This window comes from Micromys minutus (assembly GCF_963924665.1).
Source record: "Micromys minutus genome assembly, chromosome: 17".
Lineage (NCBI taxonomy): Eukaryota > Metazoa > Chordata > Mammalia > Rodentia > Muridae > Micromys > Micromys minutus.
In genome coordinates this window covers 33,111,663-33,128,185 of record NC_137952.1, presented here as the reverse complement: position 1 = coordinate 33,128,185, position 16,523 = coordinate 33,111,663, and the positions used below count along the sequence as shown (strand labels likewise).

Genomic DNA, 16,523 nt, shown 5'->3' with positions numbered 1-16,523 from the left:
AATGCATTCCATTCAACCACAAAGGTTGCCCTAGTCATATACTTCCAGAATTCTTCAAAGTCCACAGTTCGAAATCTCTCTTAAGAGTTTGAGCCCTTATAAAATAGAACAACAGTTACATGCATCCAACATACAATGGCACAAATGTCCCATTTCTCAAGGGAGAAATGATGGCATGGACAGAATGACTGTGCAAAAGCAGTATCAAAGCTACTCAGGGAAAATGCTTTACTTCTCTGGCACCATCTGTCCTCTGACGGTCTTGGGAAGCCCCACTCCTCTATCTTATCTGTGGTGCACATGACCCCTCTCTTGAGTTGGCTCCCTGCAGCTTTCCAAAGCAAGCACCTAACATTTCAGCATTGCTAACATCCTAGTTCCTCAGGAAAATTAGATAGCTCTCCTAGTGATTGAGAGAGGAAACAAGCAAAAAACCAAAACTGAGGAGAGTTATAACCCCAGGATGAACAGTGTGGAGTTATGACTATACAGAACACTGAAAATGAAAGATGCGAATTACTTTCAAATGCAGAAAGCATTTATAAAATCTCTCCTTATAGTAAGCCAAAAAAAAATCAAATGTTCCTACTCACAAGGGCTATAAATTAGGCAGAGCATGATGAGTCTTTGGGTAGAAGGCTATAAATTAGACATATGACCAAACTAAAATGCCTTTATGCATATATAAAATAAGAAATATATGTCCACTTTGACAATAGCTGTAGCAGCACATCAATCATGATGGACCCCACTGATGAATGGATAACAAAAATGTCATGTGTTTATATTAAGAATCTACTACACAGTAATTCTTTTAAAAATGGAATGTTGCCATTTGCAGCAGCACAGAGGGGACTAGACGTCAATAGGTTATTGAAACAAGCCAGACACAGAACAACAAATGCCACATGTTCCCATTCATTTACAATTCCCTTAGAGTAACACAGTAGGATGACGGTCACAAAAGTCTGGTAAGGGCAGAGAGGAACTGAGTCAGGAGCCTCAAAACCAGAATGGAGAAGTCATATCTAATTCTTCCTAGATTCAGTAGAGAAACTACTGGTTAAAAAAACATATGCTCTATTTCAAAATTACTAGAAAAATATGAAATTCTCAACATATAAATTATTAATAGTTGAAGAGAGAAATATTTTAACCATGATTTATCATATATTGTATACATGTGTTGAATTATGATAATGTATCCCATAAATACTTCCAAATTCAGAAACAAAAGAAATATATTCTTAAATGACCCACTCTTCAAGAAAAAAAATTATAAAGGAAATTAGGGATTGACTGACCAGAGTTTAAAACAAAACCAAATATTAAAAAAATATAGTAGAGAAAATTCCTCTGGGAGTAATTTCTGGCCTTTTTTGTATATTCTAAAGAAGAAAAGGATAAGTAAGAGGAAGTAGAAGAGGAGGAGGAAGAAGAGGAGAAAGAAGAGTAAAAAGAAAAAGAAGAATTCTGAAAAAATAAAGATCTAACATCTATCTTCATGTAGAAAAACTGACTCTTCACCTTTTCTGTTTTTAGATTTCAGTTCTCTATATTATATCCAAAAAGAGAATAACAAAAATTCAGAGAAGGAATAGGTACATTTAAAATTTCTCATATTTGAAAAGACTTGACTTTCAAATACTCAAAACTTCCAGAGAACAGAAAGATCAGAAACAGAATGCCACTAAGCTGCTGGGGAGCAGCTCTTCATGCTGGGATAGAGTAACAATTTAGCAACTTGGAGGGGAAATTACTCATAACTTAAACCTAAACAAACCATCAAGTGAGGTTGAGGATGAATTCCAGGCACTTTTCAGACCTGCAAATCCTTTTAAGAAAGTTACTTTGAATTCACCTTTTTCTTATGAAGCTATTGTGCAGATACCCAACAAAATATGGGAAAATCTAAGGAAGAGGAAATGAAATTTAAGAGGAGAAGGCTCTAACATGAGAACTTGGCAGTTCTCAATATAACAGAGAAAAGAACTTCCAGGATGACGGCTGTGCATTAAATCTAGTGAAAAGATGTTCACATTAGAACACATCTGGTAGCTTTGGGAAAGAACCAACACATAATTTCCCCTCTACATTTTACACACACACACCCACAGAGAGGGGGGGGAGAGAGGGAAAAAGAGGAAGAGGGAGAGGTAGAGGGAGAAGAGAAAGAGGGAGAAGAAGAGGGAGAGGGATAGGGTGTTGGTTTCTCCTGGCCAGTGTGACTTCCCCATGTGGTCCCCTGCAGCATACTATCCTTCTCTAGAAAGCACAAAAAAATGAACAGCCCTGCCTTAATCAGCTACCTGCTGATCTTACTATACAACATTCATACCTAATACTTTAAAACATAGGAACTCTGCCAGGAACACTCAGCAAATGAAGTACAAAGTATTATATTTTATGCAATGGAAACTAATAATTAAAAAAACTGGTAGCTGTATCTACAGAGATGTAGAAAATTTTACTTTGCTAGTAAAAATTTGATTGGCTAAGTATGCACATTACATCAACAGGTCTAAAACCTGAGATTGGCTTTTGGAACCACTGGAAACTGCAAGACCTTTGTACAACCACCATTCACGGCAACAGGCGTGTACCTGTGAAGTTAAAAAAGAATTTCATTTCTAGCCCAGAGCACATACCAGCCAGTAAGTAATGTAGCAGCTTAGGTGTGAGCAGGTAGCCACCATTGAGTCTGCTAGGCCAGCTATTTGTCTGTTTTTCTAACAATTCAATTTAGGGATAATCCTAGAATGTTTGGTCTATAAATTGCTGCCATAGCAGCATGTCTTAAGGCTTTTCCCTGTCCACCTGCTGCAGCATGTTTAACTCAATTTTTAGGACCACAGATGTTCTCACTTGGGCTGTATGGTTGACTAAATGGCAATGTGTCTTGCAGCAGAGTTTAACCTTTTTATTTGGTACATTTAATTCCTTTAGAGTTTAAGTTCTGTTGCCTTTTGTCAAGACTTAATAAGGTTACCTGTGATTTTTCCTAGTGCCTTCTTGCTTCTGTATTTGACTGACTTGCTGAATCCATTGGAATTAATTGTGATAAGGAGTATGATTATTTCCCCACCTTTTCTTTTCAAAATGACCAATTTATTAAGTAGTCCACTTATAGGAAAATTGAAATATCAGTTTACTTTGATATATCTTTGTATTTTCTCCTGTTTCTTAAATCCTATGCTGAAAACTGCTCTACAAAAATTAAAACTTCTTAACTACTCTCAATTAATGAACATTTAAAGGCAAATTAATTTCTCTCCTATTCATACTTTGACTTTCGTTCCAAGCACAGTCTTGATGTCCAGGTTTCATATCTGACCAGCTGGATGAGAGTGAAGGCTTCTCAGCTGAGTGTGGTGTGGAGAAAGCTACCTTCTGGTGTTTGCATTCAGATATGCCAGGCAAGAAGGGCTATGCCTATTTATTATAACTTTGCAGATCTGTACTCTTGGAAGTAATTGATCAGAAATGGACACATGGTTTCCTACTCTTAGCTCTATAAGTATCATGACACATGATTCCTATCTGATAACAATGATAGAAAATTGCTTGTTTGTTACTGATATATTTTAATAAGCTTTCTAGAGTGCCATACATAAATGGAAAAGGATCCTACATGCTAGAAGTCAAGGCACAAAAGATATGTTTTTTTGGTTTTTGGTTTTTTACAATATAGTGCTTTAGTGCTGGCAAGAATCTGTCAATCTACCAGGTAAGTGCCATGAAAGCAGAGCCCCTTCAAATCAGGAGGCTGTCACCAGCTCACACTTCTACAGAGCTTTTACTTTGCAGGTAAGTTTTGCCACTGAAGAGTTAAAGAAGTCCATCGGGACTCTCTGTGTGCATTCCTATTGTGTATGTATTTTTCTATCAAAATAGACGAATAAATACACAGTAGTGATTTTGCTATTGTCTGTGTTTTCAATGGTCATCGGTGACCCCTTGTGAAAGGGTCATTCGACCCCAAAGGAGCAGTGTGCCACTAACTTATGGTCATGGGCCATAGTGCCCCTGCATTCTGTGAAAAACTCTTCCTATTTTAAAGGAAATTCAAGTGACATTCTCTTAAGATAATGAAGTTAAAAGAAGAATTATTTTCAGGTTGAGTCTCAAGACATGATGATGTCCTTATGTGGAGGCCAGGGGACACTTTCAGTTCCTCCCATGTTAGACCTAAGAAGGCACAAGGCAAGCAAGCAGATGACAGATATGATCCAAGGCTTCTCTCCTTTTCTAGCATGTACTACAGGGGTGATACCTCTCCTTCGGTGTGTACAGAAGTAACGTCACACTGAATTGTTCTGTGTATAGTGTTTATTAAATGTATTTATTCATTGTACATTCCTATATCACCCCCTTCCTCCCTCCTCTGGACCCTCCCCCGACTCCTCACTGCCTCTCTCTTTTGAAAAGGGGAACCCCCTCTAGGTACCACCACCACCACCCGCCCCAGCACATTGTGTCACTGCAGGACTAGGCACATCCTCTCCCACTGAGACCAGACAAGTTAGAGGAGCAGGTTCCACAGGAGATTGTTTCTTAAAACTATGGATTCCGTTCAGAAAATCTGATTCTCTGATTCACTGTTTTATAGGAAATAAACTTCTTTTGAGAAACAGTGCTATGAAGAGGCCATAATGAGCAATTGATGTTTTAGCGACAGCCAGTGAAGGGTAGTGCTGGTTTTCCCTCAGCACTGAGTACTCACACCAGTGGCTTCCCTGCTTAATACCTTGATTGTAACTTTATAAGGGCTTGCAGATAAGGCACCCAGATAATTATAAGACAAAAGAATTATTGTATTAGGCTATTAAATTTTCATGTTATACACCAAATAACTAATACATGGCTACATCCAGACAGAAAAAGGAATAATTACTGTTCATAAAATTGCATAAGCTTTCAGAAAGCTCAGGATGGCGATTTGGGAAATAGAGCTGTCACAGCCATGAAGCAAGTGGGAAGCTAGGACATAGTTTCTCATGAGAGTAATTGCCTGGCTCCTTGGGAGGTGTTTGTTGTTTTATAAAGAAGTCACAGTGTTGGTGAGATAGTAGAATTTAATTGTTTCTTGTTTCCTGTCAAGTCTCAATTCAAAAGAAAATAAATGGATAAAATTTTCAAAATTGGAGAGCAAGCTGGAGTGTGATGGAGTAAGTCTCTGTTGTTGAATACTGAAACTTCGTTGGCTGTGGTGAATAACCAAACAGTATCACTGATGCTGCTCATGAGGCTTTAACAAGCTGTCCCATGGTGAGAGCATCCTAAGAACTCCAACCATTTGCATTAAGATTATCTTAGAAATGGCCACACAGGATAATAATCTTCATATAGGCTCATGTCAGGCACACATATGCACACATATGCACACACACACACACACACACACACGAAGAAGCCTGAGGTTGAGTGTCTTCTACTAGTACTCTCTAACTTATTATTTGAGACAGGGTCTGTCTCTAGGACTGTAGCTCACCTATTGGCTAGATTGGCTGTCAGGAAGGCACCAGGAATCTGCCTCTCTCTGTCTTCCCAGCATTAAGAATCAATGAAGTGTTTTGACTGACTAATCCCCATCCATATTAGGTGTTAAATATTTTTAAGATCACACTTTTACAAAATGGCCTTAGCTTAATTTTTGTTCATTTATCTTTGTATTATTTGCCTGTGAAGTTGGACTATGAAAGATAGAAAATCATTTGTCTCATCTATGTGACATGGGGTAAGGGTGGAAGGGAAACCGTGCAGTAAGTCTCGAATAGGCACTGAAAACTTCACTTTTGTTCATTAGTGTCAGCGAGACATTCAAATGTTAAAGCAAATGCAAGAACTACCAGAGTAAAAGACAAAACTCACATGAGCTGCAAGAAAACAGATTTTACATTTAAATGTGAAATGTTCTGTCTTTGGATATCTTCTCTTCTTTTACTTTTTATTAATTCTTTGTGAATTTCACATCATCTGCTCCAGTCCCAGTCATCTCCTCATCCCTTCTGCCCTTGCAGCCTCCCCTCCGAAAGAAAATCAAAAGTAATAATAAAAAAAAAAAAAAAAATACAAAACCAAAATGCTGCCATGGAAGGTGCTTTGTCACAGTGTGCCCCACAGTACCCCCTTTTGTCCACAACCTTTACTTATAAATGTTCACTGCCATGAGTCCTTGGTTTGGTTTGAGGCCTCTGGAAGTTCTGGATCCTCACCAGACTCCTCTCAGATACCCTGTTGTTGCCCTGTGTCATGGAGCAGCTTCTGCAGCTTTGGATCAGCAGGACAGGCCCTGTCACATGCTCCAGAAGTTCAGACATGAGGTAGATGTTAGGGTGGACCAACTCCAACCCCCGAATCTGGGCCTGGGCGGTAGTTGAGTTGATCAGCCGGGGGGCTCTCCTGAGCCCCCCATCATACCACCAGGGCCCCAGCTAGCTCACCCATGCTGCTGCTGACAGGGACAGGGATGGCTCTTCTGCTTCCGTACCTTCAGGACCAACTCACCTGCACCCACACCACCAAAGCCAGTTCTACTGTGTTGCCCAGTGCATGACTGTCCACACCCACCACATACCCAGAAACACACACACATAGGTACATAATTTCAAAATAACAATAAGACTTTTTTTTAAAGTTAATGTTTGTGGGCAGGTTTTGTACATGGCTTATATCACTAAGAATGGTTTTACTCCTCAATATTGGTTCTGTCTAATTCAAGTCCAATATTCTAATGGATATTTCTTAGTAACTAATTTGATAATGACTATAGCCACCTTCTAGGTGTGACTGACACTTCTGTTTAGGCCTCTGAGTGATTGTGCTTGGCTCTCCATTGTTAAACTTTAAGTAGGAATAGTTGCATTTTACCTGTTCCTTGGAAGATATTATTGAATGGGTTCATGTACGTTATTAAGGACAGGCACTCAGCTGGGCTGTAGAACAACTGTGAGACACAGTCTTCTACCCTTGACATGCTCACAAGACTCCAGTTACAGGAGCCTAGGTCGGAAGCTGGATTACAAGTATTCTTGAGTCAGATGCTAACAGAGTATTCCCTTGTGGCGAGGGGCAACACGTCTGACCTTCCAGTGCCTGAATGTCGAGGCGAACACAAGAGCTAACTGATTCCTTTTTGTTGACAAGGCTTTATCATATAACCATCACATATGAACATATCACCAAATAGTGTTTTATGTAATAAAAGAAACTTTAATGACAAGCACTGTGAAGTTGATATCACATCAATTAATATACCAACAATTTAAACAAATGTTGCCATTTCCTTCATAAGTATACATAACTTTCTGTCAGCATCTACTGGTGTCAGAACTGTGGAGTAAGTTCATGTATTTATTAAGCCTGTTATCCGTGGCCTGATCTGAAGCCGCGAGGTGTTTGGGGCCCCATACCCTGACTACAGCCTCCAGTGGGTTTCATTCTTGCCGCTTCAACATTGACATATTTTGTATGGCAGAAACATCTAAAGATTATCAAATTGCTTACTTTAAATATGCCTACTTTCAAAAATACACCCTCCGTAAATACTTTGATTTCTTTTACTTATATGATCCAAATTCATTGGCATGAGCGTTAAATCCTTCCCACATATTTGTACCGTTCGCTGTGAGACGTCTATTGTAAGTGTGGCTGCAGGCTGTCATTTTTGTCTACCATCCAGCACTTGCTAGCCAAGTGTTGTGTGCTAGACTTGGTGTCAGCCACCAGGGGAGGAGACATCTGCAGTGCAGCCAGACGGGTTTGTTGTTCCCTTGAAATTAAAAGCATGTGAAACAAATACAGCTTTCTTAAGGTTTTTTTTTCTTTATAAATAACAAAAACTTAAATAACAAAACAATAAAGTTCAAATACAACGTAAAGTAGAGTTTAATGCTGTAATCACAGAGGGGAAATAGCATGATTATTTGTGGGAAGAACATTACTGAGCGTCATGTTCCCAGATGTGAATTATACAGAAGATAGATGTTGCTTGGAAAAAATGTAAAGATTTCTGAAATTTATTTTTAGGGGTTATAAAATGTTACTTTGTGGTGAGATGAAATACAGAATTATCATTATTGCTATTTTATATACAGATTTTTAAAACATCCTGTTAGCAATACCTTTTCAATTTTTGAGTGGATTTTTCCCCCATTAATCAGTACAGGCATGTTCCAAGCCTGTGGTTCTTGTAAAGCCACCTGTAGATTCTATTCTATAATAAAATGTTGAGAACATTCATTTTTCTGAATAGAGCTGAAGTGGATTATAGTTCTTACTGGAAAGCTTTCAACCATTGCTCATCGTCTATTGTGTGGGGCTTGATCATCTGACAAAGCATCCCAGCAGCCTTTGTGTCTGACATACCTTATATAACATCATCTGCATTATTAATATTATTATAGCAGCCATTTTATAAGCAGATAGTGATATTAAATATTCATTATCAGATAGTCAAATCTAACATACTCTTAAGGGTAAATTAATTTAAGAAAAATATCACGTCACTAACATCATGATTGTACAACCACTTTTACAACTTTTTACAACTTTTACTAAATCTGATTTTTGTGTATATTCTTCAAATCTTTCTTTAATGCAGTCTTTTAAAATAAACAAAAATGCGCAAGTCCAGCTTGATCAGTTTTTCAGTAGTTTTCCAGCCTTTCTTGGTTACGGAGAGAGAGAGAGAGAGAAGAGAGAGAGAGAGAGAGAGAGAGAGAGAGAGAGAGAGAGAGAGAGAGAGAGAGAGAGAGAGAGAGAGAAGTCCACTGGAAAGAAATCTCCCTGCTGAATGAAACTGTTTTCTTAAACACCGTGTGTGCTTAGGTTATTGCCATAGGAAGAAAATGGGCCGTTTTTTGTTCTTTCTTCGTTTTCTTCCCTTTGACAGGAGCCCCCTTTTGATTTAAGGCAACAAACATCTCCCCTCCGCTGTGTGTCCATTTAGCTGATGCATAGGTGTTGTAATGGTTTTCCAGAATCAGTTCTTTGAAGTTGCAGTCCTCATTGCATTCTTTCTGATAAAATAAGCAAAAAATACACACACACACACACAAAAAAAAACAAAGACAATTATTAAAACAAATACTGGAGGGTGCTCAAACTAATAGCAAGAAGATGATGGTCTATAGAGGTGACGTACATGTGATTTATTTTAAGCCTCAGACTGAGCAGACCTGATAGGAATTAGTGGTTTTTACATATGGCATGTATCGCCATAGGCCAAAAGCATCTTAAGTTTAACAAAAAATAATAATAATAATATAAAACACATTTAGTTATGTCCATTTGGGCAGTAAATTTCTACTCTTTAGTGGTGGGGTCTCCAAATCGCTTCATTCTCTCTTCACCAGACATTTATTGTGGAGGGAGTGCCTTCTACCTCCTGTAGGTGAGGGACTGTTTAATAAACCTTACTTCACTTTCTACTATGTTGCCCTCAGTTGTAACAAAAGTAAAAGTTACTTAGTTTGTTGGTCCAAGAAGGGACTTGTGCTCATTTGATGAAACCTCTGTGCTGCGGTTTGCCTGTGTAGTCATTATGCAGAGCCACAAGAGTACAACGGAGAATAGCGGGATGAACTGTCACATGTTTCCTATCACACTAAAGTGGAAGCAATGGGGATGCTTACAGTCAGAGCCCAGAGTTGGGAGACTGATGTTGATAAATGAACAGAATACTTCCAGTTTTTTCCCCTGAGAATTTTTATGTCAGTAATGTGCTGATCGGGTGAATTCTGACAAAAAGAGCTTTAATACTTAGAGATGGAAATTTTAGGTTCCAAGTGGCAAGAGTGCACAAGGGGTTCAGAATTGGAAGGGTCCCTAGGAACCAGTCATTCTACGTCATCTTGCAGATGAAGAATCTAACATCCAGATAGCTTAAGAAATCTCAGGTCATACAGAGAATATTTTGCGTTAATGCTGGGGTTAAGAGTGCTCTAGTGGAGCATTCAACTTGCACCTGTGGAATAAAATTAATTCCAGTTTTCAGAAAGGCAGATAATTTTGGCAGAGTAGGTTTGAATAGTAACTTATCAATTATTAATACCTTTGCATAGAGTTTCCCTTCCTTGTTCATGGCAAGATAGTATTCACTCTCCACCCCTTTGATTGCCACAATTCCAACTGCCACGGTCCTGATTTCCATGATATCTGCAAGGAATCACACAAACATCTATCAATTATTCATTTATCTGGAGACATGCTTCCCTAACAGGAAGCCACAAAGAGCAGAGTAACCATTAAACATAGAAATGCACACTGAGACTTTTTGTTGCATGGAGAAGGACATCTGCTTACAAAGCAATAGTTATATATTCAGACTTATCCACTACAATGATACTTGTTCAGACTTATCCTTTAGAACAATGCTTTAAATCTACCACAGTGACAATGTAGCTAATATCTGCTGAATGCAGACCATAAGAGAATCCCTCCTGTGTATGAACTTATCCAGTCATCCTATACACTGTGGAGCAGGCATCCTTGCTACACTCACTTCTGTATGAGGATGGAGATACTGATACACAGAGAAGTAAGTGACCCACCAAAGCCTGATGGCTGCTAAGTGGCACAATACAACGAAAGGAAGAATATGCCTAACAATGTTCCTCTTCCGTTTGGCTATATTTATCTTAAAAACTATTACTGAAAGAATAGTTCTTAAATGAGTATCTTTAAAATTACAACTTAAGCAATTATAAGTTGTGGCAAGTAGAACCAACAGTCTTTAAAATGATTGTCTTTAACTGTTTTAATGCGCAGAGATGATTCAAAATTTAATTATAAAAATTATATCAATATAAAATTGTATGCTTTGTAATTAATTTTTAAATCTTTGTGGAATTTATTTTAAAAATAGATACTTTACAATGTTACCCAAGCATTTTCTTTTATTGTATATAATATAGAGTATCAGATCCTTGCTTGGCTGTCATTAGAGCAGCTTCTCACAGTGGATAGAAATTAACACAGAGATAGCTATAGGGCAATGAGCAGAAAGTGAGAGGCTTCACCAAACCTTCAGGGCTCAAGGCTCTAAGATGAAGATGGAGAAAGATTGTAAGAGCCAGAGGGGATGAATGACTCTAAAGAAATAGTCTCTTCCAGACACAGCAGGACTGATATATATATGAACTCAGAGACTGTGCACAGGGCCTGCACAGGTAAACCAGATGGATTCTCAGCAACTGGGAGGCTGGAAATAAACATGGCCTCCCACCCCTAACCAACAAACTATCTGCAATTGATACCCATTGCCAATGGAGCCTCCCTAGATATACAAACCACACTTTAGGACAGGCTCTGCACCCCAGATTAGTTAGCCAATACAAAGTGAACTTGGTGGTAATTTTTAGAATTTTTGTCCTATTTTGCTTTGGTTTTGTTTGTTTTGTCCTATTGGTCTTTTGCTGGTATATTTTGGGTTTTGTGGCTTTTGTGGAGGATTTGTATGTGTGTGTGTGTGTGTGTGTGTGTTTGTGCTCGCACCTTGGTTTTGTTTTGGTTGGTTGGTTTTTGTCTATTTTTAAAGGAGAAAATGGACATAGAGTTGGGTGGGTGGGCAGGTGGGAAGGATCTGGGAAGAGATGGGGGAAGGGGAAGTGTTATTATGAGATTAGCTTAGTCAGGATTTGTCTTGTGTGTGAACAGAAGCAAGCTTTCTGCAGTCAGGAGTAGTCAGAGGTCCCTAGTACAGCTGCACAGCTAAAACACTGGTGTCTATGGAGCAAAGGCCAAGGAATGTGTATTAGTATTTATGAAATGTTGTTAAATGCATAAAATCCCATAGTTTTAGGAAACAAATTAAGAACCTGAAGTAGCAATAACTCCTAAACACCTCACTTGAAAGAGAAAAAGGCTTTCTGGAGAACACTGGCCTGAAGAGGTTATGGAAACTTTACACATCATTGACAAGCTCATGACAGGGTACGATGCTGCTGCTGACACTGACACAGTCACACAACAGTCAGCAGATCTTCACTGAGAGCCACTGCCTTTCCAGGCTCAATTCAAAGACAAGCACCTGCCTCGGGCTCATATGTAACAACTCGGTCTTCTCTAAAGAAGGTGCGGAGAGAAGCAGCGTGAGCAGTGCAGTCCTGTGGGCTAAACAGGCTCCTGCCGAGACGAACACTGAAGAAAGTAATGACTGCACGGTGCTTGCAGCACAAATCTATTCAAGAATGTATTGAGCTTGGGTTCTAAAGACACTACCACAAAACCTGTTCATCCAGTACAGATTCTGAGAGAGGGGAGTGCTGCTCTAATGCTGGGGGGCAGCATTCATGATCAGCTGGAATTGGAGCATCAATCTGTACTGTTTGTAAGGTATTCCTTCATGGGACAGTTGAACTTGACTGTTGAATGATGTTACCGGTCCTGTGATATGTGGGCTCTGCCTTTTTTAATAATAGTCATAACACCTGCCCCCAGAAGCTCCTCTATCCTCCCACCCCAACTGTCCATTGTCCACCTTTTTTTTTTTTTTTTTTTTTTTTTTTTTTGTTGCTCCTTGATCCCAATCAGTGGTAAACATTGTTCATCTTATCAGGATAAAAGATACAAAAAAGATTGTAAGTTTTTTTTTTCTTCAAATGGGATGAGAATGTGCCTTAAATGGCTAAGTACCTGTATTTTTAGTTGCCTGACTTTTTTTTTTTTTTCCTACCAGGGAATGCACAGACCTAAAAGTCACTTGGTGGGGTAGCATTGAGAAGCATGGTGGGGAAGCAGCCCTGACTGTCTGGTCTGTTACACCCTGTCTGCTGGGCCCTTTGAAGTCAAGGAGCACCAGAATGAAAGTATTAACACTGCCGCTTGTTGTGCACAGGCTGAGTGGGAACGCTGTTCTTTTCAATAGCTACCAAAACCTGTGGCATCCTTAACTGTCCAAACTTAGGAAATTTTGCCTCCACCCTAAAACAAGAGTTTTGGAGATTCTTAGAAAATATAAAAACACATAACTCACAGATAATATTTCATCTACCAGAATTACTTAATTTTAATACACAATAAATAAGAAGTATATATGATGTCTTATATAAGGTGGTATCTTTCTGTGGATCTACTGTTTACGAGTTAACTCATTCATCCTCAGTGATATGAAGCATATTACATTATAGATACACCAAACCATTAATATAATGAGGGAGGGAGAGAAAGAGGGAGGGAGGGAGGGAAGGTGGGAGGGAGACAGACAGAGAGAGACACCAGGGCGCACATCAAGTCTCTTCTCTTTCCAGAGTGCCACCATTCCACCTCTTTGCCTGTGTAATCTTGTGTTACATTTGAAATCAGAGCTGGAGAACCCTGGGACCAGCTGCTATGCTTAAACAAAATTCTCCCACTGTCTACTTGCAGAATTGCAAGGACTCCCTTAGTCCTGCAGCCTGGATATTATTGACACTATCTCCCTGTTGTTATCGCCAGTGGCTTCATGATTAAGAGAACTTTAACTTCTCTTTTCAAAATCATTTCCAGTAGCTACATGGAAACCTGTCCTAGTCTAGTGTATTAGTATTTATTTATTCCCTAAGACTTTTTGAGGCGTTATGACAAATGGTTTCGAGGGGGGCACATATGCTGAATGGTTTCGAGGGGGGCTTGTATATATAAAACACATTTCAAAGATGAAAACAGTGGTTTGATGGTTAGGCTAATTAGAACATTTAATTTTATCTTTGATCAAGTATACCTTTTTGCACACATTAAAACTAAGGGCTAAAATCAACAACAACAACAAAAACCCAATTCTAATGTTAAATAACAAACTTTTAGGATATTCTATCAAGATTGTCTTGAGTAAGAAATCTCAACAACTGAATGTTTACATTACATTTAAGGGTATAGACTTGATTTAACAACAGATTTTATTATTTAAATGCATGCTTGTAAGAAGACATTTAGTATCTCTGAAAGAACAAAGAAGTTTAAACAAAAATATGATAATAAAAATTATTAAAAGTAGATAAGCTATCTGAAGAAATGATAGTAAAAGTGCAGACGAGAGAAAAGGTGAGTATCCTGCCCCTGAAGATTGATCCGTCCTGAGGGCCCCTCACAGCAATCAACATGACAACGCCCGACAGTTCGTGCACACCCCTGGCAAAGATGCAGCCCAGCCCAGACTCCTCCTTGGGTAGTAGGAACGCAGAGTGCAGCCAACTTGGAAGGCACTTGGGCGGTTTCCTAGAAACTGAGCACACAGATGCTGTATGCCAAGGCACTTACTCTACTGAGCAGAAGACATGTTCACACAGAAACCTGAACATGGATGTCTGAAGCACCTTCTCTTGTAAGAGCTAGAAATGAGAGACAACCACAGTGTTCAAGGGGTGGATAGTCCAGCTATGCTACATACATGCACTGGAATGTTAGTGTTTTTAGAACTCAAACAAACAAAAATCAACAACAAAAACAAAACCCTCACATAAGCATTGATGTAAATCAGGGAATTTTAATCAGTGGACGATTGCACGGAACTGTAACAGCAGATACATTTTATTATGCATCTGTCAAATTCATGTAATTGCACAGGACAGCAAACTAATATGTATTCAAATATTGTTTCATTGGTGGTAGGAAGTACCCCCCATTCCAAGACATTAAAGATAGTGAAACCCTGGTAACTCTGCTCTCTGCTCAAGTTGTCTGCAAATATGTAGCTGATGTGACTTAAAAATAATGGTTTTTTTCAATTGCAAATTTAAATCTTTAAAGTTGCATTTTAGATTTTCATTAATTGTGCACAATGACTGACCGTAAGGATACTTCTTATACAAACATCTTATTTATTCTTGTCCCAAATACATAGAGCATATGGAGTTGATTTGTTGTAAATATTGTCTTTGGTGATAGATTAAGATCTGCATATCAAGTTATTTATGATTTTTGTAATACATAAATGGTAGGGTCATAATGCAAATTCACATCATCAAGTGTAGGAAACACAAGTTTTTTTTTTTCCTGTGTATGCAAAGGCCACTATTATAATTGTACCTACGTGTGCTTATCCCTCTAGTGTGGAGTGAAACATGAGATTCAATGACATTTTAGAAACAAGCTGATGACATTAATTATGCAGTCATCAAACTACTTTGATATGAATAGAGTTACTGTCAAAATTCATTTTTAGGTTTTCTCTTTCTGCAAAGAAAATAAATGATGCCAAGAAACATATGCCAATTGCTTAAATTCATGGAATGGAAAATCAATTTCATAGGAATTCAAAACCAAGAAAACTTTTCTGTGGTAAAAGAATCTGGGTAATAACAGAGTTTAAATTAAGCCTCAAGAGATGAGTAAGGTTAATGAGTAGACAAGATGAAAATGCAGCACAGTTGAAGAAAAACCATATTCAAGGTCATAAAGCTAAAATTCAAATGCCATAGTTGTAGAATTACAGTTAGAACTATCTAAACTAGGAAGTATAAACAATAGAATGGAATACTAACTTGAAGAATTTGAATTTGTATTTGTAAACAAAAGAGACCCTCAGAGCTCCCAGGGACTAAACCACCAACTAAAAAGTATACAGGGGCTGGTCCAGCTCCTCATCCAGCATCAGTGGGAGGGGAGGCACTTGGTCCTGTGGAGGCTTGGTGCCCCAAAGAAGGAGGATGCTAGAGGGGTAAGGCAGGAGTAGGTTGGAGAGCATCCTCTTAGAGGCAAAGGGGAGGGGATGGAGTCGGGGGTTGTAGAGGGGAGACTGGGAAGGGGGATATCATTTGAAATGTAAACAAATAAAATGATTAATACACTTTTAAAATAACAAGGAAAAAAAGAAAACAACAGGGAGTCCCTTCTGGTTTATAAATTAAAAAGCGTCAGTGTCCGAGTGGATAAGATGACTTAGCAAGGATGGATGCTTACCTCAGCTGACATCCATCCCAAGGTGGAGGGAGAGAACCAACTCCCAACATGCCTCTGACCACTATACACATACTATGCAAACTTGCTCTCACCCTCTATGCACAGATAAATAGATAAATGTGGTAAAATATTTTTTTAAAGAAAGTGTCAGGAGGCCTGAGAAGCGCTGGAGGGAATCAGATGGGATGTGAACTTCAGTTGAGAAGCTAAAGCTGCCTGTGTTCCATTGTCAGTTGGTGTCATTTCGACCCACAGGGTAATTGTAATTATTGTTTAAATTGTTCTCTGTTTTTTTCCCAGAATGCCTTAGCCTGAATGTCTAAGGCAGTAAATTTATGTAGTTATAGTTACTCAACAGTTCTTTGTTGTTCTCAGGAATATTCTAGTGTCACGTGGTATCAGGGCCAGAGTTCTGGCTGTAGCCAGTCTTCCTAGATCCATTTTTATCTCTCCCAGAGTTTTTTGTTACAATTTCGCTGTGTGTTGTAAGTCTCAAGTATTCGCGCTATGAATATCTCTGGCTAGTTTATGAGCCTCTGTGGTCTATAAATAGAAACTTCGTGCACATGCATACAGAAATAGACAATGTGCTTCTGAATGCCCTGAGACTTTGCTAATGGCTTTCAAACTGTTGGGTTTCAAAT

General features: G+C 38.8%; 2 protein-coding genes across 2 annotated transcripts in view; one reads left to right on the top strand and one right to left on the bottom strand.

Annotated features, from left to right (window-relative positions):
- Positions 1-16,523, top strand: part of FAM227B (family with sequence similarity 227 member B) — a gene marked incomplete at both ends in the record, with an annotated part of 124,087 nt that overhangs the window by 30,420 nt on the left and 77,144 nt on the right. Inside the window, one exon of the mRNA XM_080930940.1 lies at positions 2,520-2,654. Within this exon, the coding sequence (XP_080787066.1) occupies positions 2,520-2,654 (135 nt within the window). The remainder of the gene's footprint in view (positions 1-2,519; positions 2,655-16,523) is intronic.
- FGF7 (fibroblast growth factor 7) overlaps positions 7,316-16,523 on the bottom strand; it is a 50,814-nt gene continuing 41,606 nt past the window's right edge. Inside the window, exons 3-4 of the mRNA XM_080930823.1 lie at positions 10,055-10,158; positions 7,316-9,020 (exon numbers count right to left, since the gene is read on the bottom strand). Of these exons, the coding sequence (XP_080786949.1) occupies positions 8,826-9,020; positions 10,055-10,158 (299 nt within the window). The 3' untranslated portion in view covers positions 7,316-8,825. The remainder of the gene's footprint in view (positions 9,021-10,054; positions 10,159-16,523) is intronic.